At 39.7% G+C, this 25,337-nt stretch overlaps 2 protein-coding genes across 2 annotated transcripts; one reads left to right on the plus strand and one right to left on the minus strand.

Moving 5' to 3' along the window:
* Window positions 1-1,511: 1,511 nt before the first annotated feature.
* LOC115420434 (dispanin subfamily A member 2b-like) lies at window positions 1,512-8,200 on the plus strand. Its single transcript, XM_030135670.1, has 2 exons — window positions 1,512-1,747; window positions 7,525-8,200. The coding sequence occupies exons 1-2, from the start codon at window positions 1,550-1,552 to the stop codon at window positions 7,726-7,728; spliced, it is 402 nt and encodes a 133-aa protein (XP_029991530.1). The 5' UTR covers window positions 1,512-1,549; the 3' UTR covers window positions 7,729-8,200.
* A 4,890-nt stretch (window positions 8,201-13,090) lies between these two features.
* Window positions 13,091-15,227, minus strand: LOC115420382 (zinc finger BED domain-containing protein 1-like). The gene is made up of 5 exons (XM_030135619.1): window positions 15,158-15,227; window positions 14,013-14,789; window positions 13,821-13,937; window positions 13,553-13,735; window positions 13,091-13,458 (listed from the first exon to the last, which is right to left on the minus strand). The coding sequence occupies exons 1-5, from the start codon at window positions 15,225-15,227 to the stop codon at window positions 13,091-13,093; spliced, it is 1,515 nt and encodes a 504-aa protein (XP_029991479.1).
* Between the last annotated feature and the right edge of the window lie 10,110 nt (window positions 15,228-25,337).

Here is a 25,337-nt window from a genome sequence, read left to right on the forward strand (position 1 = left end):
CTCGTTTTCCTATTACCAGCATGTTATCACCATAGCAACGGCCCTAAACACATTCCTATGCAGCGCTGACTGAGCTGTTGAATCTTTGCGCAGAGAGGGGTCGATGGTTCCTGACGGCTGACAGCAGCCAAAGCCAGCTTCACAGGTTCAAATTCTACATCCAATCAAAATGTACACAAGCACTTCTACGTATAAAAATTTGAATGTCAAAACTTAATTAAACAACATGGGGGAAAGCAAGAAACAGTGCAGGCACTATAATGTCGATTATATTACCATTGGCTCCATTCCCTCACCAGCAAATGTTCATCTTGTGATGTGCCTGCTTTACGAACAGGTTTTTTCTAATGAAGTGATGAAACCCTCACGTTTAAAGGATCACCTGAATAAAGTACGTCCTGACAGGGCGTCTAAGGATGCAGCTTATTTCCAGGCCCGCAAAGAGCAGCACTGGAAACGGAGCATTTCCAATCTGTTCACTCAGAAGGTAAACCAGACAGACAGCGGGGTTAGTGGCCTCGTACAACATCTCTATTATTATTAATAAAGTCCTTCCAAACGTTTACAGTGGGGGAAAGGCAAGTTCTTCCTGCAACCCTCCGCCTTCAGTTAAATAGTAGTTCATTTAAAAACTTGGATTATATATAGGTCTAGGTTTGCTTAACTGAGTAAACGCATGTTGTTATTGGCCAATTGAGGCATGTCATTCATGTGATTAGTTGACGTTAATAATGTGTACCTTATTTTATTTCAATGTGCAAATACATAGAGCAGTTTTAAATCATCTCCAAGTGTTGTAACAGTATATTTTTTGGCATTGCTTTTAATTGTTTAAAAAAAAAACAATAATAATAATAATAATAATAATAATAATAATAATTATTATTATTATTATTAGTAGTAGTAGTAGTAGAAGAATTACGGGTCATATTAATACCGATATCTAAGGACTGATATTTCTCAGAACTGTGCAGATACGCACACACACACACACACACACACACAGATGCTCTAAGACCTTTGAGTATTATGATGATGATGATGATGATTATTATTATTATTATTATTATCTCCACCAAGGAGGTTATATTTTTGCCGGCGTTGGTTTTTTTGTCTGTTTGTCTGTCTGTCTGTCCATGTGCAAGATAACTCAAAAAGTTATGGACGGATTTGGATGAAAATTTCAGGAAATGTTGATACTGGCACAAGGAACAAGGGGGGCCCAACAGGGGGGCCCACTGATCGGCCTTGGTGGAGGTGTGTGCTCTCCGAGTGCTTCTAGTTATAATAATAATAATAATTATTATTATTATTATCATCATCATCAATAATAATAATAATAATAATAATAATAATAATAATAAAATCTGAATATCATGAGGGGCAGGGTGCTCATGATGAGGTCAGGGGGTGTTTGTTCAAAAAAGGTTGAGAACAACTGCTTTATAAGGAAGCTGACACACAGACCACACACACACACACACACACACACACACACACACACACACACACACACACCATTCACTCTCTGCAAACAGCTGGGTAGACAATGAATCCCTCAGGTCACCATGAGGCTCTTCCATTGCAAGGAGGGTACCCTGGACAGCCTGCAGGACATACAGTGGTTCAGCACACCGTGGTCAACGTCAGAGAGTCACCCAAGGACCACATCGTGTGGTCCATTTGTACCTTGTTCTATGGAAACCCTTGCTGTCTGGGACTGGCAGCTCTGATCTACTCTGTCAAGGTACGATGAAGTGCAACAGATTTGTCTTTATGATGAATTAAATCATTAGTCTTTCGTTCTCCCAAGCTTTTGTCACTTACCTTCAGGACAAGACATAATACACAAAGGTAAAAACTAAACTTGTATTAACTCTAAGTGTGTTTTAATGCCCACAGTTGGCAGACATACCCTCCTGAGACCCAAGAAAGTAAAAGCTTTGTTTTTTTGTTTTTTTTTTTGCGTTAAATAATTGCCTGATTGGAAACACCACGATGCAACATTTTCAGATTTTATCTGTGTATTTAATGTGTTATGGAATGTCTTTTGCAGTGGACAGAAGTTTGTTTGTTTTTTTAAGTAAAGCTGTGAAACTCTTGTCCCCTACAGAGGACAAAAATGCCTTTCTGGGCATCAAGAGGATGTTGACATTCATCAGGTCATTGGTGACTTCTTTGTAATGTTAAGGTTCCATTTGAGCAATGATTAAAGTGATGTAGTTTAGATTGTGTTCCAGCCATATTTTTAAACACAGAAACTAGAAGAAGTTTCCTATAAAATGAAGCTTAATAATAGGCATACTGGACTTAAACACCAAACCAGGGTTAAGGTTAAATGATTTATTCAATGTATCTAAATTATTAAAACTAATTTTGTTTGCTGACAACACAAATATATTCTACAGTAGTGACAATTAGAAGGAACCTGTGAGCAGAGGTGATTCTAGGACAGGCATGTCCAAAGTCCGGCCCGGGGGCCAATCACGGCCCGCGGTCAGATTTTATACGGCCCACAGCTTGGGTTTTATATTATATTATTTATGGCCCGTTTGGACTGTTGAACTGAGTACATGAATCATAAAAGGTTCAAAATGCAGTTTCTCCTTTCACCACATGGTGGCAGCACCACTCTAACTCTATCTGGCTCTGTGACTTTGCCGTGAACCTTTTTCGCTAATTTCTAACCACGGCGCCTGTAAATAAAAAAACGAAAGTTGACAGTGAGGGCCGCCGCTTCCAGGAGAGATGGGAATTACAATTTTTTTTCACTGAAAATCGAGGTGATTGTGTTTGCCTAATTTGTCAAGAGACTGTTGCCTTGTTTAAGGAATTCAATGTAAAGAGACACGAGCAGACAAAACATGCTAACGCATATGACAAGCTAGCAGGGAGTGAGCGTTCCGAAAAAGTGAAGCAAATTCAAGCTGCTTTAAACTCACTACAGTGACTCTTCATGTGAACCTGGGAGTTCAATGAATTCGCCACCAGGGCAGGCTACCAAGTTGCCAGGTTAGTTGCCTGTAACTGCTGGTGTTATGTACTTGTAGATATGACACAAAATATTACTTTCTGAATGATTTTGTGAAAGACAAGAGTAAGAGTCATATGTTTTCATCTGAAATGTTAACAGACTTTGCATTACTGAGTAATATATGAGTAATGATTACTCATATAAGTCATGTTTAAAATGAATGTGGGGTTAAGATTTTTATCAGCTTGGAAGTTTAAGATACTCTATACAGTTTGCTCTATGTTATCTGACTCCAGATGTGAAAGGAAGGCAGAACTGTTTTGTTTTGTTTTTTTAATTTGTTCACACCTGAGTGGCTTAGATTTGGTTACATTGCCATTTAAAAAATGATATTGTGACAATGAAAATAAAATTGTTGTAGAACAGCGCATTTATATGTAATTTTTACTGTTTAAAAAATGTCTGAAGGGACCGCTGGCCCCTGGCAATGTCCACATTATCAGATCTGGCCCTCTTGAAAAAAAGTTTGGACACCCCTGTTCTAGGATCAGAGGTTTAGGGGTGCTGAGCACCCAGAGTACTGGCTGGCCAGGCAAGAGAAATTTCACTGTTTTCTACATTTTAACACAATTTCGGACCATCATTCTCACATTTGTGAAAGAAAAGCGCAACATTTTTTGGGTATGAGAAACTCTGTAACTAAACCATCAAATCTGATAAAAGTTATTTAAATGCTGAGCCACAGTAAAAGAGGAATGGACTGTATTATGACTTTATGTCTTATACTACTGCACTATAACTGTGCAGTACTGTGCAGTAACTGTGCACTTCATATGCTCTTAATAGCAATAATCACACAGTGAGACAATGCTGTAATTCAGGTTGTTAATACTGATTTTAATACTGACCATAAGTCTTCTATTAGTTTATAAGACACCTATGATAGCTCTTCAGTTTTCATTCTCTTTCTAACCACAGGCCTAGATAGGAATGTTTGCTCTCAGTCAGTTTCTCTTTTCTGCATGTTTTCTAAGCTACTTTGTCTCTAACGATACCAAAAGATTCAGCATAACCCAACTCCTTAAAACTTGCCAGGACAACTCCAAGGCCTTGCATTCTTTCTGTTTGTATCTTATTTTCTTTCTTCTGCTTAGCGACAGCGTCATACACCATATTAACCAATCACATTTAAGCTTAGCGCAGGCTACTATAAGTTAGACTGACTTCCAGGACAAGTCAGAACTGACTTCTGACAGAGGGCGAAGCTTTCGTTTGTCAGTTTCTCACTTGTGCACAATAAAGGAAGGCCTGACTGACAACCAATCCATTCTCCACAAATTTCTTTGTCGTTTACGCCTCCACGACAATGTCAGGTCTTTACTGCAGCTCACACTCATTACAACTCTACAACTAACCTTATACCATGGCCCCACCTTGTGGTGGGAGCACTGACATCAGTGACACTGGGTTACATATACATGAGAATGGGTTTAACTCCAGAGGAATATTAGTCTCAGAGCTACCAGATCTACTTCCAAACACTGTCTGTAGATTACAATACATTCACTTTACAGGTTTCATCAGTGGAACATTTATAAATCTGTTGTATAACTGTAATAAACCAGTATATATGTGGAATAACACCTTATGGTACCATCAAAACATCAGAAAAAAAGCACTTTTGTCATTTGTTTTCCAATTAATGTGATTAAAATACATAACATTTAGCACATTTAATCTCTGAGGCAGATAATTTCTACAAAACTGTAGACCAGTGTATATGTTAAGTGTCTCTCTGCTCCCCTCTCTCTCTTTGTGCTTTTACCAAAAGACAAATAACCAAACAATGAGTTTTATATCTAATAAGAGATCTAAACTGTACATTTATCCAATTTACAACACCATTCTAATAGAATATTTGATTGCTGTGGAAAATGAGGTTACATGAGTTGATGTTAGACTCTTACCTGAATCTGGTTCTTTAGTTTTTTTTTCTAAAAAAAAAATAAAAAAAAATAAAAAAAAATCTCATATTCATGATGAGGCTGTCTGTCTGTACACACACACACACACACACACACACACGCACACACACACACACACACACACACACACACGATGGGAGTTAATGTTCATCCAGTCAGATAAAGACAGTAGCACCTTGTCTTTAATCTGAACACATGCACAGACACAACAGCAGCTTCTCTCAGTCCAGTTCAAACAGAGGACAGAGGTGGACTGAACCACATGGAACATTTCCTAGCGAGAAAAAAACATCAGCTAACTTCCACCTAACAGCATAAACAGTGGTCTACATTTCAATGCAGCAAAAATAGGGACTGGTGTTGATAATAACGTGTTGGTAGTAAGTGGTAGAAGTAAACAAATGTGTTATGTCCTGGTTTAAACCAGGTACTTACACCACGACTGTATCCTGGGGTGCTGTAAAGGGGGGTAAACATGGCAAATTCATGGGGCCCAGCACTTCCAGAGGGCCTGGTGAATGTAGGTTAGAAGTTGTGATAATTTCATGTAAGCTCCGCAATAGAACACAGGCTCAGAAGCTGGGAGTCGGACGTTCAAAATTAAGTTTTTTTTTAACTTTCATTTTCATGCCCATTGCGGTGGTTATGGTACCTATGAAACACACCCCTATACCTCCAGTTGTTACAGAACATTTTGACATTTTTCTAGCATGTTATGAATGAACATGAAGAAAAAAAAGAAGGAAAATAAAATAAACAAGAAAAAAGAAAAATTTCAGCAACCTTAAAATATTTCAGGGGTGCTGGGAATCAATTTAGGGGTGCTACAGCACCCCCAGAAATGGGCTGAAAACGCCCATGTACACAAGAATAATAGAGAGAAGTGAACTTTAAAAACACTAACCGTCCATCACACACATTCTCTCCATCAGCCTGATCCTCGTCACCTGGGTACTGTGGACTGTGCATTATGTCCCTGCAGGTTTGATGGTGTTTTTTGAAGTTCATGTTTCTGTTAATAAAACACCTCTGCACCATGCGTTTGAGCAGTCATTCACTCCGTCTTGACAGTTTGTATTCGACCCCTCTAAGAACAGCACCAGTGCCACAGGAATGACGCACTATTACGTATAGAACAGTGGCGATTTCTCATAGACTGCAAGGGAAGCTTGGCTTCCCCTAAAATTACAAAAATTAAATGGTTAAATATGTACGGTTGTGTTGACATTTTATTGACTCCAAATGTGTTAGAACACGTTCATCTCACAGATGAGTTTGTTCAGAATCAGCTTTATCACAAATCAACAGACTCGATGTTGTTCACTTCTCATACATTCCCGTGTCTCTGTTTTCTCATTCGATCTCTGCTCAGTGCATTTGTCCGTTGATGCTCAGCGTCCATGCACTTCAATGGGACTGAGTGGAACAGTTTTTTTCATTGCCTCAAAACTGGACGGTAATTGGATAAATGCCAAGATGTTGTCCCGCCCCCGGACGCCGGGCGTCTCTGGGGGTGAATGGAGCTGTGGGCGGAGCTCGGCCGGGCTGGACGCCAGAATCCCTCGTGCTGATTGGAGGATCAGTCGAAAGGCTGAATCCCGTTTGATTGACAGTTATTTTGAGATCTACTCCTTCACTGACACAGTTCAGTTTAATACTGTCGCACATTCTGCTGTGAAATCAGAGAAACCACTACGAAATTACTCGTTCATTTCTTGCACTGTAAATAAAACACAGTCATTGGACTTCCGTGTTTCAATTTAACATAATTTCAGCGTTTTCTTGTTTCAGTTACATAATTTAATCATTTCTTGTTCAAGTTTAATATCGTTTTGTAGATAGTTAAATCAATCAAACTGTTGGCTAGGTCGGAGTGAAAGGAGCATCTCTAGTTTAAAAAGGCTGAAGTCTTACACCCACAACACAATGGGCCAAGGCCGTCTAAGCAGCCTAGCTCTGCTGGACATTGAGAGGACACTGGTCCAGTCCCTGGAAAAGACGCCTACTTGGTACGATAAGGTCACTGACCATTTTCTTAAAAAGGAAAGGAGGGCTGAATGTATGTTTAAATAACTTGACAATTTTTTTTTTTTTTTTGATGTAAGCCGACAATGAGCTTCCCCTGTCTGAAAGACGAGCAGCCACCACTGGATTTAATAAGTTTTCTTCTTCCCACTCCTTTTTGAGCAGTACATGTTGAATTTATTTTGTTATTACTAGTGTACATGACAAATGCTATTTCATCTTGATCACCTTTATTTATTAATGTATTTGCTCTAATATTAGTTCCTTGTACACAAAAAAATGTTAATTTTTTTCCTCTGCTCAAAACAAATAAATGAATGAATGAAATGAAAAATGAAGGACAGAGCTAGGGTTCTCAGAAAAGAGTAGATGTTTAAAGAAACTGTCATGAGTATGACGATTAGACAAGAAGTAAAAATGTACGAATAATGACGAATAAGATAAAAAGATGGAAGGAAAAAACATAATGTAAGAGAATCCACAGACAAAAAAGTTAACACACACCTTTGCAGATAATGAGATATGCTTTTGTGTTTTCAGGCCAGAGACCGGAAGATGGTAGGAGACCTGGATGGTGCCAGAGACTATGGAACTACTGCCTGTCGCCTCAACACTGCAGCCGTCATCCTGACCATTCTCACATTCATCCTGATCATCATTGTGGTGGCTGTCTCTGTTCACTTTGCGGTTACAGCAGTAACAGATAACCATCGCAGCTACAATTACAACAACCGTTACGGATAATAAATCTCAAACTATAGATGCCTGCCGCTGCCTCTTTATGATACTTTTTTCTTGTTTATGTGCAAATTTTATCATTTTGATTTTTAAAAAAAATTTTTTCAAGTGTCTTTCATGGCCTTATAAAAGTCTCATCTGGCATTTTGTCATAAATATGGAAACATGGTCACTTTCTGCAACACTGATTCACCCATGAAACCCTTGTAGTTTGATGCATCACAGTGGAGATAGAAGCTTGTTTTTACATTCAGTTAATATATTTTGCTGAAAAAGTATTTTACTTCAGTTTTCTTTGTTCTGATATAGTTACCTTTGAATTCACACTGGGCTGTTGTGAGTATCCTTGGCTTATACTTACTTTGCTTTGCACTCAGCAATGTAGAGAATAAAATTTATCAATAAGTTTCATTCCTTTCTTTCCATAAGTCATTGAATCATGTATAAAACAGAAAGAAAAAAAGTGCTTTCGTACTCACTGGCATTGTTTTTTCATAAATACCGTGGAGCATTTCCACTGCAAATATGCTACATGTTTCTCTCAGCTGGAAAGAAATGCTGAAGATTTTGTGGACACAGCAGCTGTTTTGTAAAGTGGAGAACTGTTAACTCGTAGGTCTTTTTGGATCTGTTCTCCTGTTAATTTGTAATTATAGCCATTATTGAGGCGATCATTGTTGGGTAATGACACACACAATATTTCATTAATCCAACTTGATTCACTGTGGCAGAAGTGGTGTACAGATTTCAGTCTGGACACTGTAGTTGTCAAATTTTCAGCCCTTTGTCTGTTTTTAATATCAAAAATGTCTTCCACAGAGCTGTGACATATTTGATTTGTATTTTACCATCACTGTTATCTGTATATTTTCATCTAAATCAGAGGTTCTCAATAAAGAAATTGACAATTATACAGAATACTGTATACAAAATACAAAATAATAAACAAATATCTACCTAAACAAAAAGCTCTGTAGGGCTTCATTTGTATAAAATCACTGCCTAATCTAAAAATAACAAACAAATACATTGACCAAAAAGCATTGTTGGGCAGTAACATGACCGTACCACTGAATTGTTGCTGATGTGAACATAAATAAAAGTAGTGAACTGTTTAAAAGAACTTAACTCTGGTGTAGAAAAGACTTAAACACCAAGATCAGGTTCATTTCATCACAGTACTCATATGTGTGTATGTTAGGGCATTAACTGAAAAGTCCGTTTGTCAACGCGTCGACGTCTGTGGCAGAAGTCGACGTTACTTTGGAGGAGTCGATTAGTCATGTGTTATTTTCTCTCCCTTCTATCACCCGACAGCGCGCGAACCGTCATTCATACTCTCATCTTTCTACATGAAAACATGGAGCGAAGTGAATGGTAGTGATGTGCGGATCAGCAGACCTGGTTCAGGTTGGTGCGGGTCCAAAAAATGTCACTTGCGGGGTGAGTCAAAAAAATTCCACAAAGTGGCTTAAAAAAAACAACAAAAAAAACAAATGACCCGCAAGGCCAAGACTGAAGGAAGAAGACGACTCAGAGTAGGAACTAAACTGACTCTTGATCTAGAAAAACTCTGGTCTCAGTAATGTTCTGAACCATGTAAGCACCACCAATATTGAATAATAATTTGAACAGCCAGTATGTTTGGATTATTCTGTTCATTTATTTCATGAAGACAATGCGCTCTTTTCTCTAACATGCTGTGCGTCTTTTCTGCTACTGTCTGAACCTTTTCCCACTTTATGTTTATTCATTCATTCATTCATTTTCTGAACCCGCTTTATCCTCACTCGGGTCACAGGAGTTGCTTGGAGCCTATCCCAGCTACACAGGGGTGAAGGCGGGGTACACCCTGGACAAGTCGCCAGTTCATCGCAGCGACACTTTATGTTCACTAAAATTTAAAAAAAAATTCAAGCTGTTAGCCTCTGTTTTAATAATAATAATAATAATAATAATAATAATAATAATGGATTGGATTTATATAGCGCCTTTCTAGACACCCAAAGCGCTTTACATTATTGACCCATTATTCATTCGCTCCCACATTCACACTCTGGTGGTGGTAAACTACATTTGTAGCCACAGCTGCCCTGGGACAGACTGACAGAAGCGTGGCTGCCATTTTGCGCCTACGGCCCCTCCGACCACCACCAAACATTCATACACCAGTGTGAGTGGCACTGGAGGCAAGGAGGGTGAAGTGTCTTGCCCAAGGACTGACTAGGACAGAGCGGGATTTGAACCGCCAACCCTTCAGTTATTGGACAACCCGCTCTACCACCTGAGCCACAGCCGCCCCCATACTGGAATGCCCTGCCCTGTTTTGTTTTTGGTTAAATGTCTGAGAAGGACTGTTGATGCTTGTGTCTTAGTTTTTTATTCTGTTCTTTACTGTACATTGTTAATGGTTAATGTGTTTAATGTTGTTAAAAGAATTTAAGTATAAAACATATACAGCATATGGAAATAAAATATAAGTATTAAACATTAAAATGATAAAACAGAAGGACTGATTAAAAGAATGTAGATATAAGACATATATATATATAAAAATATAATTTAACTATAAAACATTAAATGGATAAAACAGAGGCATTAGCTAAAAGCCACATTAAAAAGGTGGGTCTTGAGCCTGGTTTTAAAACTTTCTACATTCTCTGTGGCCCTGAGGCTCCCTGGCAGGCTGTTCCATAGGTGAGGAGCATAATGCTGAAAAGCTGCCTCGCCATGAGTTTTTGTGTTAGCTTTTGGAACAAGTAAAAGGCCAGTGCCAGAGGACCTCAGGGTCCGTGAGGGTTCATAAGGTAAAAGCAAGTCTAAAAGATAAGAAGGAGCAAGACCATTAAGACATTTAAAAACTATTGAAAGGACCTTAAAAATCAATCCGGAAACACACGGGAAGCCAATGCAGTGATTTTAAAACCAGCGTAATGTGAGCCCGCCTTCTGGTCTTCATCAGCACTCAAGCGGCTGAATTTTGAAGAAGCTGGAGTTGTGAAATTCTATCTTTGGGAAGATCAGAAAGCAGGGCATTACAGTAGTCGATTCTACTGGAAATAAAAGCATGCATCAGCATCTCTGTGTCGGCTCGAGAAAGAACTGGACGGACTCTGGCTACGTTCTTAAGATGATAAAAACCTGTTTTTGCGATGGATTTAAAATGTGGGATAAAAGTGAGCTCAGAGTCGAAGATAACGCCCAGGTTTTTTACTTGTTCAGATGGGTTAAAAGAATATGCTTGTAGTTTGGGTAAGTATTTCTCTCTCTCATTGCCTCAGGACCGATAACTAAAACTTCAGTCTTGCCCTGGTTGAGCTGCAAGAAGTTTTCTGCCATCCAGGTTTTAATAGCTAAAATACAGTTAAAAAGGGCATCAATTGGCTGAGTGTCTTCAGGAGACATGGTGATGAACAGCTGTGTGTCATCAGCATAGCTGTGAAAGTTGATACCATGTCTCCTGATGATATCCCAAAGTGGGAGCATATATAGATTAAAAAGTATGGGGCCTAAGATTGAGCCTTGAGGCACACCACATCTAATTTCATGGATCACTGAAGAGCAAGTATCCATACTTACCAAAAATGTTCTGTGAGATAGGATTGAAACCAATTAAAAGCAGTACCAGAGAGGCCCACCAGGTGTCTCAGTGTATTTAAAAGAATTGGGTGATCTACTGTGTCAAAAGCAGCGCTCAGATCCAGTAGCACCAGGACTGAGATCTTGTGTGAGTCCAAGTTGCACCTGAGATCATTGACGATCTTTAAGAGAGCTGTCTTCGTACTGTGATTAATCCTAAAACCAGACTGATATTTCTCTAAAATGGTATTTTTATTTAAAAAGTTGTTCAACTGATTAAAAACAACTTTCTCTAAAATTTTGCTTAAAAAAGGTAAGTTGGATATGGATCTGTAGTTATTAAAATTGTCAGGGTCCAAATTGCTCTTCTTCAGAAGGGGCCTCACCACTGCCGTTTTAAAGGCAGTGGGAAAGATGCCCGTCTGAAGAGAACAATTAACAATGTTTAAAAGCTCACTTTCAAAGGATCCATAAAATAACTTAAAAAGCAATGTGGGAATTGGGTCTAAAAGGCAGTTGGTTGGGTTTACTTGGGAGAAAACTGTACCAAGTGTCTTACCATCAATCAGGGCAAAACTGTCCAGTGTTTCATCAAGTAATAGTAGACCCTCAGTCTTATTAAAAATGGTCTCCTGGACAGGTAAAATGCTGGATCTAATGAAATCAATTTTGCTCTTGAAGTGGTCTGCAAAGCTTTCACACATGGAATCAGTTGTGGCAGTGTCTGTTGATATCCGAGTTGATTAAATGGTGTCATGTCTGCTCCCAGACTGTGTCTGGATTTGTCTGTCTTTTCTGTTTTGTCTGTCATTTCCTGTTTTATTTTGTTAAGTTTCCCTCATGTGTCATGTCTGGTGTCTTTACTTCCTTTCCCTGATTGCTCCACCTGTGCTGATTACCTGACTCCTCCCTGATTGTCTCCACCTGTGTCCAATTGTCTTCCCGCCCTCTTGTGTATTTAAACCCTGTGTCTTCCCCTGTTTGTTTGCCAGTTTGTGTTCTACAACTTGTTGTGCTCACTCACCAGCGTTTTTGGATCCTGTTAGTCTGTCTGCCGTTTTTGATAGTGATGGGCAAAACGAAGCCTCATGAAACAACGAAGCACTTGAAACAAATGCTTCGAGGCTCTGAACCACTGTTCGAAACACTTCTCCACAGCGACCTCTGGTGGTGATGTTTTAGTACGTCACAGTGGCTCAACAAAACACGTCCTGATCTGACATGGTTTGTAATAAAGTTTGTGTGTGGGTACATGTGTGTTAAATTCATTTGTGTTACTAAAATACACTCACACAGAACTAGACACAGTAACAATAAAAATCTATATCCACCTTTAACCTGCACTTCACATAATCAGCTCAACCTGTCATACAGAGGTCCGATGCTCTGGGACAGTTTACCTACATCTTTAACGTCCCTCTCACTCTTTAAAAAGCAGCTCAAAAAAACATCTACTGCACAGCTAGTCACTTCCTGCCCTCTCCACTGCCTTACTACTTTATTTGCTTCTTCTTCATCCATATATCTTGCGTATCTTGAATTATGAATTTTGTTTACACTGTATATTACTGTTTAGTAATGCTATATTTTGTACTTTGTCTCCTGATTTTTCAAAGTTTATTTGTTAGCCTTTTTAATCTAAGTTGACTGTAATTTCTGTTAAGGGTGGAACTCCTGTACAAGCCCACTGGGCTTTGTTCCATCCCTGCACCACTGATGTACTGATATGTGCTAAATGAATAAATTAAATGAAATTAAAATAAAATGAACACATGGAAATATGCATTACTTAGATTTCAAGGTTTTTATTTAAGAAGATTCTTTTTTCTGCAGTGGAGGGGTGCAACCGATTTCTTTTCTTCGTTATCACCTCTCCAGCTTTGGAAAAAACTCTTTCACATGGTACACTTGTCGCAGGAATGCAAAGGAATTTATTTGAAAGTTTATGCAGATGTGGAAAGACCACTGCCCTTTCCTTCCAATATGCAAGAGGATCTGCAGATCGGGGAATGAAGGGCTCTTGAAGATATTTTCCAACTTCAATTGTTGCGTCTGCTGTGATGCTGCGTGTGGTGGTTTTGTTCTTCACTTTTTGGTCAAACATGTCCCAGAGACTGTTGTCTGCTGTGGATGATGATGAAGGTGCGATTTGGGGATCTAAAGTAACAATAATAATTATCATTATTATCATTGTTAAATAAAAGTGTTAACAGTGAAAGCTGACAAAATATACAAGATTTTAAAGTCCCACCAGATGTTTCAGCAGGCTGGATCAAAGTGGCACACTCCAGTATCAGCTGCTTTTCTGCTTCCTGTGCTTTTGCTGGGTTGCCAAAACCCAGGTTTTTGAATCGTGGATCCAGTAATGTTGCCAGTGGTCGGACAATTTCATATTGACCACACCTTGCCTGCAGTCCATCCTTCAAGAATGTGCCTGTTCATATCAATAAACATATTGACATTAAAATAGTCTATTGAGTATCATTACAATTGTTACAATTATTATTAGAGTTTCTTACCCAATTGCTGAGTTGCTGGCTGCTTTGAGTGCCTCAATTTTTCTAACAGGTTGTGCTGCAGCATCCGATATAGAGGAATGACTTTTGATGCTGACACTCTCTTCTCCTCTGACAGCTCTGTTAGAATAAGAAAAGATACATTAGTTTCATCTTAGTAAATACAAATAAATACAATAAATTTGAATTACGTACCAGTTGTTGCTGCTTTAAAAGGCTGCAACAGAAACAGTGCCTCATGAATCATTTCATATTCTGCACAGGACAGAGGAGAGACATCATTCTCTAAGTTGGAGAGATCCGCCCCCACAGGCTCTCTCTGATCATAGAGTCTTTGAAACATGTCAAAGGTGCTGAGTCTGTCTTTAGCTTTGCAGCTGGACCTAAACAACCCCACCACTTTCCTGCTTTTTTCCCTTATCTCATTGATGGGGGGTGTTTGGTCCAAGGCTTTTTTAACTACAAGATTTAGGGTGTGTGCAAAGCAAGACACATGCCGGAGGTTGAGGAGCTGGACACTCAGCTTCATGTTAGCTGCATTGTCAGTCACCATGCAGTGCACCTTTCCTGTGATCCCCCAGTTTGCCATCAGGAGCCTTTGGGCCTCCGCTATGTGTTGAGCTGTATGAGACTGCTCAAAGCCGCTCACTCCCAGTAAAACAGTAGCCAGCTTTGAGTCTGGTGTCACAAAGTGACCCGTCACCCCAAGGTAGCCATCCATGTTAATGGAAGACCACATATCAGTGGTAAGACAAACAGCATCTGCCTTGTTAAGGTCTTCCTTGATTTTCTCCTTGGTCCTGTCATACAGCTCAGTGATCATTGCAGCCACAGCCTTCCTTGTTGGGAGGACATAGTTTGGGTCCAGGTCATGGACAAAGGCCCTGAAGCCTTCATCCTCCACAGCACAAATGGGCAGCAAATCCTTCACCACCATCTTCACCGGAGACTCATCCAAACTATTTTGTCTGGCTATAGGAAGCAACAAATTAACCTTTCACCGCATTATGCAAGCATAGCATTCACTTATAGGCTATGTATATATATATGTATATATATATATATATATATATATATATATATATATGTGTATATGTGTGTGTGTATATATATACATACATGTATATGTATATATATATTTATGTGTGTGTATATATATATATATATATATATATATATATATATATATATATATATATATATGGCTTCTTAAGGTTTAAAAGATTTCAAGACATATTGGCTAATACTTGAACTAAACTGAGTTGTGCTTTGGACTAAATGAGGGTGTTCACTTTATAATATTATCATAGTGTGCATTGTGTATTATATACTATACATACCTTGGCCAGATGTGCCAACAGAAGTGGCACCTGCAAAACTGGGGGGAGCAGCATTTTCTTCATCCTCCATTTTATGAACTCTTGTCAAATGGCGGATCACAGTGGATGTATTATTGCAATAAGCCAGCTGCTTAGCACAAATCCTACATCTCACTTTGTTAGGGGTTTCCAACTGGAAATGTTCCCAAGCTACAGAACGACGTCTCTTGCTTACTGGAACATCCATCTAGATTCTAAATCCTACAAATCTAATCTAGTCTTACCTAACTTACCTAGCAAATTGCCTATAGTGTGATGCTGTGTGTTTTTTATGGAACTAAGCTTTGCTATGTGTCAGTGTGATTATATAAATCTAAATTGTGATCTCAACTATCTGCACAAACTAACTATCTAACAATTAAATCAAAGTCTCTAAGTCTCTCAAATCTCAATATCTCACTGTCAAAAAACATCTCTGTCACAAACCCACAACTGGAAAACCATCAGCATCTCTTTTAAACTTTGTGGAAGTAGGTTGAAACAGCGTTTGACTGTGTGGTTCGTTGAAAACACTGTCAATCAAACTTAGGTTTCGAGACGAGAGCCCTCTAGTGAAACGCCTTTGAAACAGCAGTGGTTCATGAACAGTTTGGGTGACATCACGCAGTTCATGAAACACTTGGGTCACATGACCGGTGTTTTGACTCGCGTTTCGAAGCACAGCTTCGAAGCGCATGCGCTTCGAGACTTCGAACGGGTGTTGCAAGCCCGTTTCAAAACGGCCATCACTAGTTTTTGACCCGTTTTTGTCCCTCGACCACTGATTCTGCCTGTGCCTATCCTGCCTGCTCGTCAACGACCTGGTTCGTGTACCCGACTCTGATTCTGCCTACTCCCTTTGTTACCTCAGCCTCCACCGTTTACCTGTGCTTCGACCATCCGCCTGGATTACTGACCGTGAGTTCTGCCTGTCCCCCATGTACCGTTGCTTGTTTGATTGCTTCCCCGTGTATGACCTGGCTTGTTTTTTGACCACCCTCTGTTTGTCCCTAGTGGGGATTCCGTTGGGGTTTTCCCGGCCCGGCCAAGCCAGTCGTCAGCCATATCCACCCGCAGCCCAGACGTTTAGTCCCGGACTCAGTGGCATCACAGAATTAATATTATATCTGTGTTGTATAATTTTACCTGTTAAAGTGTTTAATAAAAACACTCAACTTTACTTGTATTTTGTGGTCTTGCTTTTGGGTTCAGCCTTTGTACTTAGCCCATCACAAATGGTCGATTGTGGAAAAGAGGAGTTTGGGATTATTTTTATGGGAAGAAATGATATTAGCGAAATATGTATTTCTTGCTTGTTTCACTGCTTTGTTATATATTTGAAGTTGTTCAAGGAATAATTGATGGTTTGTTATTTTGTTCTTCTTCCATTTTCTTTCAGCCATCCTGCATTTTCTTTTCAAGGTTTGGGTTTCCTCATTCTTCCATGGGGGTGTAGGTTTTCTTTTTACCTTTTTTGTAACCAGTGGAGCTACTGCATTGAGGCTTGACTTTAGTTTGTTATTAAAATTTTCAACAATAAAATCACAGGATGCAGATAAAGGAACTAGAGGGTATTTTTGGAAAAGTTTAATAAAACTTGCAGCCACTTCAGGGGTCAGACAGCGCCTCCTCACAGTTCTCACCGAGGTCTCCCTTTTATTAAAACCGGTGATGTTAAAAACACACAGAAGTGGTCAGATACAGCCAAATCAACAACAGAGGACACGCTTGAGGACAGGCCATGGCTAATGACGAGGTCCAGAGTGTGTCCCCTGTTGTGAGTCGGCTGCATGACATGTTGGGTAAAATCCATGGAGTTCAGCAAATTCATAAAATCTTTAGACAGGTTATTGGACTGGAAATCAATGTGTAGATTAAAATCACCTGAAATTAAAATCATACTGTAAGAGGTGTGGATAATTGATAAAAACTCAGAAAACTCATCAATAAAAGCCACTCACTGTTTTGGGGGTCTGTAGACAGTTACACAAACAATGGGAGGGCTGTTAAAAACAAAGGCATGGTGCTCAAATGTAGAATAGTGATCAAATAAGATTTGCTTGGTAGAAAGTGTGTTTGAGGCTGTTGAGGTGGTACCACTGCCTTTCTTGCTCTTTCTAATGGAAAAAAACGAGTTAAAATTTTGTGGGGAGGCCTCGGTGAGAACTGCCGGTGCACCCGTGCTCAGCCATGTTTCTGTTAAAAATAAACAATCGATCCTATGATCTAAAATCAAGTCGTTAACAATAAAAGTCTTGTTTGCCAGAGCGGACATTTAAAAGTGCCATGTTGAGGGCTGCTGGTGGGTTGTTGGTCAGAAGTGCAGTTTCTTTGGAGTTATTTTCTGTGAGACTGATGAGGTTGTCTGGGTCCACTGAGCGGGGTACTTTTGGTGGGCATCTGGGGAGTCTGTGTGTTGTCCAAACCGGGATGTGACTGACAGGGTGTGGTATTGCAGGGAGTATGCTGTCTGACCAAAGGGGGGAGCTGTGAGCTGTTTTACTGGGCGAGGGGGGACACACAGGTGTAGGGGTGTGTGGTGTAAACAGTCAGTCATGTGGGGCAGAGTGTAATGCACACTGAATGTTCCCAGCTAGCATAGAGCTGCCCAGCTTATCTGGGTGGACCCCATCGGCCCTGTAAAAGAGGGACGGTTCCAGAAGAGGTTAAAATTGTCAATAAAACCAAAGTCTTATGTGCGGCAGGTCAGCTGGAGCCAGGTGTTAAGGCTGAGGAGTCTACTGAAACGCTCCGTCCAGCAAGACAGTGTTGGTATTGGACCACTGATAAAATCCGACCTGCCACAGCTCTCCAGAACCTAAGGAGGGAGCTAAAATCCTTTTTTGTCAGCTCGGACTGCCGACGACCTATGTCATTGCAGCCAACATGAACTATAATGTGTTTTACGGAGGATGGAAGTAACGGTAACAGGTCCAGTAGTTTGTCCAGTATGTCTGCGGCTGTGGCTCCAGGAAAACAGCGTGCGATGGAGTTGGCGAAGCGAATGTGTCTGGTGATACTGTCACCCACTATCAGAGTGGAGGGGTCAAACAGGGGACGAGGAAACGTGGAATAGTGGTACTCACGGTTTGTGGGTGAACCAGCTACACTGCCTGGTTGGGCAGGTGAGTGAGGCAGACTCACGGCGTCAGGATAGGGAGGGTTCCCGGTCTTGTCCGGACGAGGAAGCCTACTGGAGCGTCGGAACGCAGGATTCTGGATTCAGGATTCTGCACCGGGTGGAGGAGGTTGAGGTCCGTGTGAATGGACGTTAGGTTGGCCTGTCAGTTAGTGATGTGACGTTCACGAACGAATCGAATCTTTTGAACAGCTCTTTGAAATGAACAATGGGAACCGAGTCTTTGTAAAGAGCCATTCATTTAAAAATTTTTTTTTTTTTAAGGAGGGCGTGTCCGACTGCCTGTCAGTTTAGCATCACTAGGGACTCCCCAGTGAGATATATACATATATATATATATATTTATATATATATATATATATATATATATATATATATATATATATATATATATATATATATTTATATATATATTTATATATATATATATATATATATATATATATATATATATATATATATATAGGGTGGGGAAGCAAAATTTACAATGTTTTGAGGCAGGGATTGAAAGACAGTGTATGACCAATTAGTTTATTGAAAGTCATGAGAATTTATTTGCCACAAGAAAATTTACATAATAGAAAATGTTTTTATTCTATGTGTCCTCCTTCTTTCTCAATAACTGCCTTCACACACTTCCTGAAACTTGCGCAAGTGTTCCTCAAATATTCGGGTGACAACTTCTCCCATTCTTCTTTAATAGTATCTTCCAGACTTTCTCGTAATAGTTTTGCTCATAGTCATTCTCTTCTTTCCATTATAAACAGTCTTTATGGACACTCCAACTATTTTTGAAATCTCCTTTGGTGTGACGAGTGCATTCAGCAAATCACACACTCTTTGACGTTTGCTTTCCTGATTACTCATATGGGCAAAAGTTTCTGAAAAGGTATGGATAATAGTGTTAGGTATGATTATGACATCAATATATGTTTGGTTTCAAAACAATTGACGTAGTGCCTGCTGAGAAAAAACAACAAAATGTTCATTGTAAATTTTGCTTCCCCACCCTGTGTATATATATATATATATATATATATATATATATATGTATATATATATATATATATAGGTGTGTGTGTGTGTAAGGCCTTTTTATTTTTTTTTTACAATTTTTTTTATATTAATCAAATTCTTTCACCAAGGTTTTTTTGTACAAATCTGTTTATAATAGAGACCGTATTAATTACATGTTTATTGAAGGTGACTGCAAGTACCATGATGCAATGGGTTCTTTTCCCGCTAAAATGTCTATGCTGTTACCAATCTGGTGTACGTTTAGAGGTAGCATTGTGGATTGGGCCAATTAGAATCGGGGACAGAGGTATGTACTTGGCGGTGACCGGAAAAGAGAGAGGAGAAAAAAAAAGAAAAAAGAACTGTTTGTTTGGACGACAGCGAAAAAAAAAGGATGCTGAACTGAGACTTGGAGGAGCTGGACCTTAAAATCGAGGATTATTCTTTGCTTGATTTTTTTTTTTTTACTGACCAGCTCGCGATTTTCACGGTGTGTGTGTTTTTCTTTTGAGCTGCGGATTAAGAAGGGCTGTAGCCTATGTTAGCGGCCAGCCATGTTGGGTTTTTGAGTTTTTCTATAATACGACATTGAACTGAATACACAGACTTTAACAAAGTTATCTAAGTCATTAAAACAAAAAAAAAAAAAGACTTGCTTTTCAAAAGCTCATCGTCTTTTCGCTAGGCATTCTGAACTGTTACGGAGAAAGCCAGGGACATCGTCTGTTTGCTACGCATCCTGAACTATTCCTAGTGGTTGGCTTGAAGCCAAACAGCCGTTTCATCCATAGACCACCACAGTGTAAGTGAACGTCATTATTCCAACGTCGGATTTCCTTCTACAGTGAAAGTTGCTTTGTGGATTACTATATTTTTTTTATGTGCACCAACGTAATGGGCCCCAACGTTTTTTTTGTTTTTTTTTTGCAAGCTTGCTGTTCTAAGACTGAGTGAACTGGTGTTGTAAAACTGAACATTTGAGTGCATTTGGCGCAGAAATAGAACTCAGCGCAAGTTTAAATGGTAAATGTACATTGTTAGGTGTACTGTTTAATCTGGATTCAAGGTTGCATCAGTCCATGGTACCGTGTTTGTGGTTTGGGGAATATTTTACATTATGGTTATAACTGTGTAAAAGGTAGCAGAGTCTTATCAAGTTTACCTCATTCCTTATTCGCACAATTACATTTTACACACACATAAACACCCACACACACACATTTTATTACAAACATTTTTACATGCAATTTCATGCAGACAAAAAGGTAAAATGAAGGTCGCCTATTTGTTACATTTCATCAGAGGTGTGGAATTGCATTTATTTTTTTTATTTTTATTTTTTTAATACATATCATTTCTGAAGATTTACATGGGGTATGTCAGCGACTGGTACAGTATTTCTTCAGTGGAGGCACCGCGCCAGTTTATTTAAATCATAGGCCTACTGTTCTAAGTGCAAGGAAGAATTCCCTAACTTTAAAAGTAGACAGGAAAACCTGTAAATTCACCATTACCAACTGGAAACCCAGGACCCTGTGTGTTTGAGTGTGCCCTAATTGAAAGTAATGCACTAAAAAGGGGTTTTATATATATATATATATATATATATATATATATATATGTATATATATATGTATATATATATATATATATATATATATATATATATATATATATATGTGTGTGTGTGTGTGTGTGTGTGTGTGTGTGTGTATGTGTGTGCGTGTGTACATACATTGAACAAAAATATAAACGCACCACTTTTGTCTTTGCTCCCATTTTTCATGAGCTGAACTCAAAGATCTAAAACTTTTTCTGTGTACACACAAGCTTTATTTCTCTCAAATATTGTTCACAAATCTGTCTAAATTTGTGTTAGTGAACACTTCTTCTTTGCTGAGATAATCCATCCACCTCACAGGTGTGGCATATCAAGATGCTGATTAGACAGCAGGATTTTTGCACAGGTGTGACTTAGGCTGGCCACAATAAAAGGCCACTCCAAAATGTGCAGTTTTATCACACAGCACAATACCACAGATGTCACAAGTTTTGAGGGAATATACAATCGGCATGCTGACTTCAGGAATCTCCACCAGAGCTTTTGCCTGTGAATTGAATGTTCATTTCTCTACCATAAGCCATCTCCAAAGCTGTTTCAGACAATTCATGAAGAAGACTGTGCGAGGAAAATGGTGGTCACACCAAATACTGACTGGTTTTCTGACCCCCCTGGACCACCCAATACAGTAAAAGTGCACATTTTAGAGTGGCCTTTTATTGTGGCCAGCCTAAGTCACACCTGCGCAATAATCCTACTGTCTAATCAGCATCTTGATATGCCACACCTGTGAGGTGGATGGATTATCTCAGCAAAGGACAAAGGAGAAGTGCTCATTAACACAGATTTAGACAAATTTATGAACAATATTTGAGAGAAATAGGCCTTTTGTGTACATAGAAAAAGTTTTAGATCTTTGAGTTCAGCTCATGAAAAATGGGAGCAAAAACAAAAGTGGGGCATTTATATTTTTGTTCAGTGTATATAGTTTTTTATAATGTTCAAAAGATGTAAAACATTATTTTTATTGTTTATTTTTCTACAATCCCTTATCTTTATATACAGAGTAGAAGTGAGAGAACTCCTGATGTGGTATCATTTTTGATATTTACATTAGCGAAATCAGGTATTTTGCAATGTTACATGAAGTATTTTATTTGCACTACAGTTTTTTAGGTATTTAAGTACTGTAATTGCAGTGATTAATCACTGTTGTGTTTTGTGCAATTTTTTTCCGTATGTTTACACACATTTATTGTTCTTGTTTTGAGGTGAATAAAATGTTATTTGATAAGAAAATGTTTTATTTTCTTCTTTATTTTTAGGCTACAGACTAGTCCATATAATGTACTGGGATGTTTTTGGTCAAATTCCAGCATTTGCCTAATGTCACCTCTCATGTCATGTATTTACCCACACATTTGAACTAACTATTCTTTTTTACGGTAAGATAATATTTACTGCCGTGCCAATTAAACACCTTTAAAATCTAATGTCAGTCATCACATGTAGCCTATTTAGTCATTAAAACATTGGTGTTTCAAAATAATGAATGAATGAATAAATAAATAAATAAATAAAAGAGCCAGTCTTTTGAACGGTTCTTTTCAATGAACGGTTCTTTTCAGTGAACAGCTCCCTTCAAAGAGCCAACAGTCCCATCACTACTGTCAGTGGGGCTTTCAGCCAACAGGGCACCACAGGTGGTGTCCGCCACCAGCAGCGAGGAAGTCCTGGCATCAGCCGGTGGGGTGGAGGTGTACCGAGCTGGGAACGGATGAGAAGCTGGGGCATCAGCTGGGGCATCAGCTGGGGCATCAGCTGGGGCATAAGCTGGGGCATCAGCTGGGTGAGCTGGGTTGTCATCATCCAGGACAGCAAAGCGGTTGAAGAGGCTTAACTAAGTGGGAACGGGGGCACCATCAGCGCTGCGGTTACGGCCGCGGACCACCACCTCGGCCCAAGATGATCCGTGGTTAGGGGTTGAACAGGAGGGCTGCCGGGAAGTCAGAGGATTGTATCCTGGAGGCTCACACTCAATGTTGTTGACAACTTCTTCGAGTGCTCTGCAACCACGAAGATGAACAGCCGAGGAAGACGAGCTGAGAAACCGGACAGGAGTGACTCCTTCTTTTGTAATTCTTCCAACAGACGATGGATGTCCTCCTTCAGGTTGGCAATTTTCTTATTTGCTCTTTTTAGGAGCTCGCTGTCATTGTGGGGTGTGACAGGCAGGGCTGGTTCTAGCCTGTCATATTAGGGTGGGCTGGTTGAAATAACAGGTGGGCAACTTGGTTGGTGTGTACAGACAATAGCAATAGTGTCCTGAAGGCTCACAATTTGAACTGCAATCCTGACGGCACTGAAAAGAAGTGGCTTGGGGGTTTATGTAAGTATAAGAGTCACTTTATTGATCCCCAAAGAGGGATTCAATTGTCGGGCAGCTCATCTGTGTTCATTTACTCTTTAATATAAAATGAAAATGATTTTAAAAGTCCTTCGTGCATATTTCTTTTCATTGGATGAGCTTGGAAAATAAAAGAATGAATACTAAAAACTCATAAAATAAATTATTCTCACTGTGGCCAGAATTTATACAAAAAGACGGCAGTCTACTCTTGTTCAAACTCAGACTGAAAAGTGGCACAGATAGAACAACTGCACAAACAACTGAAACTGGGCCAAAAGTAAAAAATAAAAAAATTAAATTATATTTTTTCCACATTTCACAAACCAAAAAAAAGTCTCATTCAAATTCAATCTGAAAAGTACGGAAGCGTATTGCATTCACAAAAAAAAATAATTTCGGCTCTGTTTTTCTGAATTAATGAGATAATTATCTCATAATTACGAGAAAAAATAAGTTAAAAAAAAATCGGTGCTGTTTCTCTGAGTTTATGAGATACTGTTTCCTGAAAAAAAAAAAAAAGCTCTGTTTTTCTGAGTTTATGAGATACTGTTTGCTGAAAAAAAAAAAAAGCTCTGTTTTTATGAGTTTACGAGATACTGTTTTCCGGAAAAAAAAAAAAAAAAAAGCTCTGTTTTTATGAGTTTACGAGATACTGTTTTCCGAAAAAAAAAAAAGCTCTGTTTTTATGAGTTTACGAGATACTGTTTTCCGGAAAAAAAAAAAAAAAAAGCTCTGTTTTTATGAGTTTACGAGATACTGTTTTCCGAAAAAAAAAAAAGCTCTGTTTTTATGAGTTTACAAGATACTGTTTTCCGGAAAAAAAAAAAAAAAAGCTCTGTTTTTATGAGTTTACGAGATACTGTTTTCCGAAAAAAAAAAAAAAAAGCTCTGTTTTTATGAGTTTACGAGATACTGTTTTCTGAAAAAAAAAAAATGTGGCTGTGTTTCTCTGTCAGTGGGACAGTGGTCCCTGGTCCAGGCAGGAGCTCCTTCTATCTGTGCTGCTGAAAGCCTCTCGGGGGAGTGTGAAGTTGTTTCCGTTCTCGTAACCGGTTCCGATTACGGATCATGGAACTAGTTTCGTTCACAGAAATCAGAACCAAGCCCCGCTTTGTGCACGGATCAAGCCCTTCAAGCACACCGGCGCTCGGAGCCTGTAACCCTGCTTCCTGACAGGGCACGACCGCGGTGATGGGAGTTGGCATTAATGAAGTCAAATAAAATGACATTCACCAGCATTAAAGAAAATATACACAGCAGAAGAGTGCAAATGTGGATTCATTTATTTGTCGGACCTGATGGAAAGCATTAGTCAGAACTAGATCCATGGAGGAGCGGCTTGGTGTACCGGTTCGTCCCCCCTCCAATAACTTTCCATCAGGTCCAGGTGGACAGCTATCCGCTCCCCGGTGTGTAAGCCGGACTGGAGCGGGTGGACGGAGCAGCTCAACTCGACAGAACCCCGGCGCTCAGAGCCTGTAGCCCGGCTTCCTGACAGGACAGGACGCGGGTGATGGGAGTTGGCATTAATGACTACCACTACTACTAGGACTCCTGCCATGGGGCGGGTGTCCTGTCCCAGTGCATTGGGCTGACCAGGTGAACCAGTGTTTTCCATGGCTGGTGGTCCTGTGCCAGCTGCTCTGCGTCCTCCATGGTAACTCCATGTTGTTGGAGGTCGCCTGCAATGACGTCGAGCCATCAGGTGCGGGACTTGCCTTGTGGTCGTTTCCAGTCTGCGGCCTTTGGGTCAAACTGAAGGATGGCTCTTGTTGGATGGTCAGGAGGGAGGCGGAGGACATGACCGAACCAGCGGGGGCGACGTTGCGCGGCCAGGCTGGATGCTTTGGGCAGTGTGTGCGTACTTAACGTGATGCGCGTGGCCGCCAAACCGGGCCGGCTGCTCTGCAGGAGCCCAGAGATGATGCTCAGCCCAAGAGCACATCAACAAGCCACAGACACAGTGAAACTCCAACAGAAAGAATCGCGGTATGAAACAGAAACCCCAACAGGTGCAGCAGTGACCTCGACAGGT

The sequence above is a fragment of the Sphaeramia orbicularis genome, chromosome 6 (assembly GCF_902148855.1).
Source record: "Sphaeramia orbicularis chromosome 6, fSphaOr1.1, whole genome shotgun sequence".
Lineage (NCBI taxonomy): Eukaryota > Metazoa > Chordata > Actinopteri > Kurtiformes > Apogonidae > Sphaeramia > Sphaeramia orbicularis.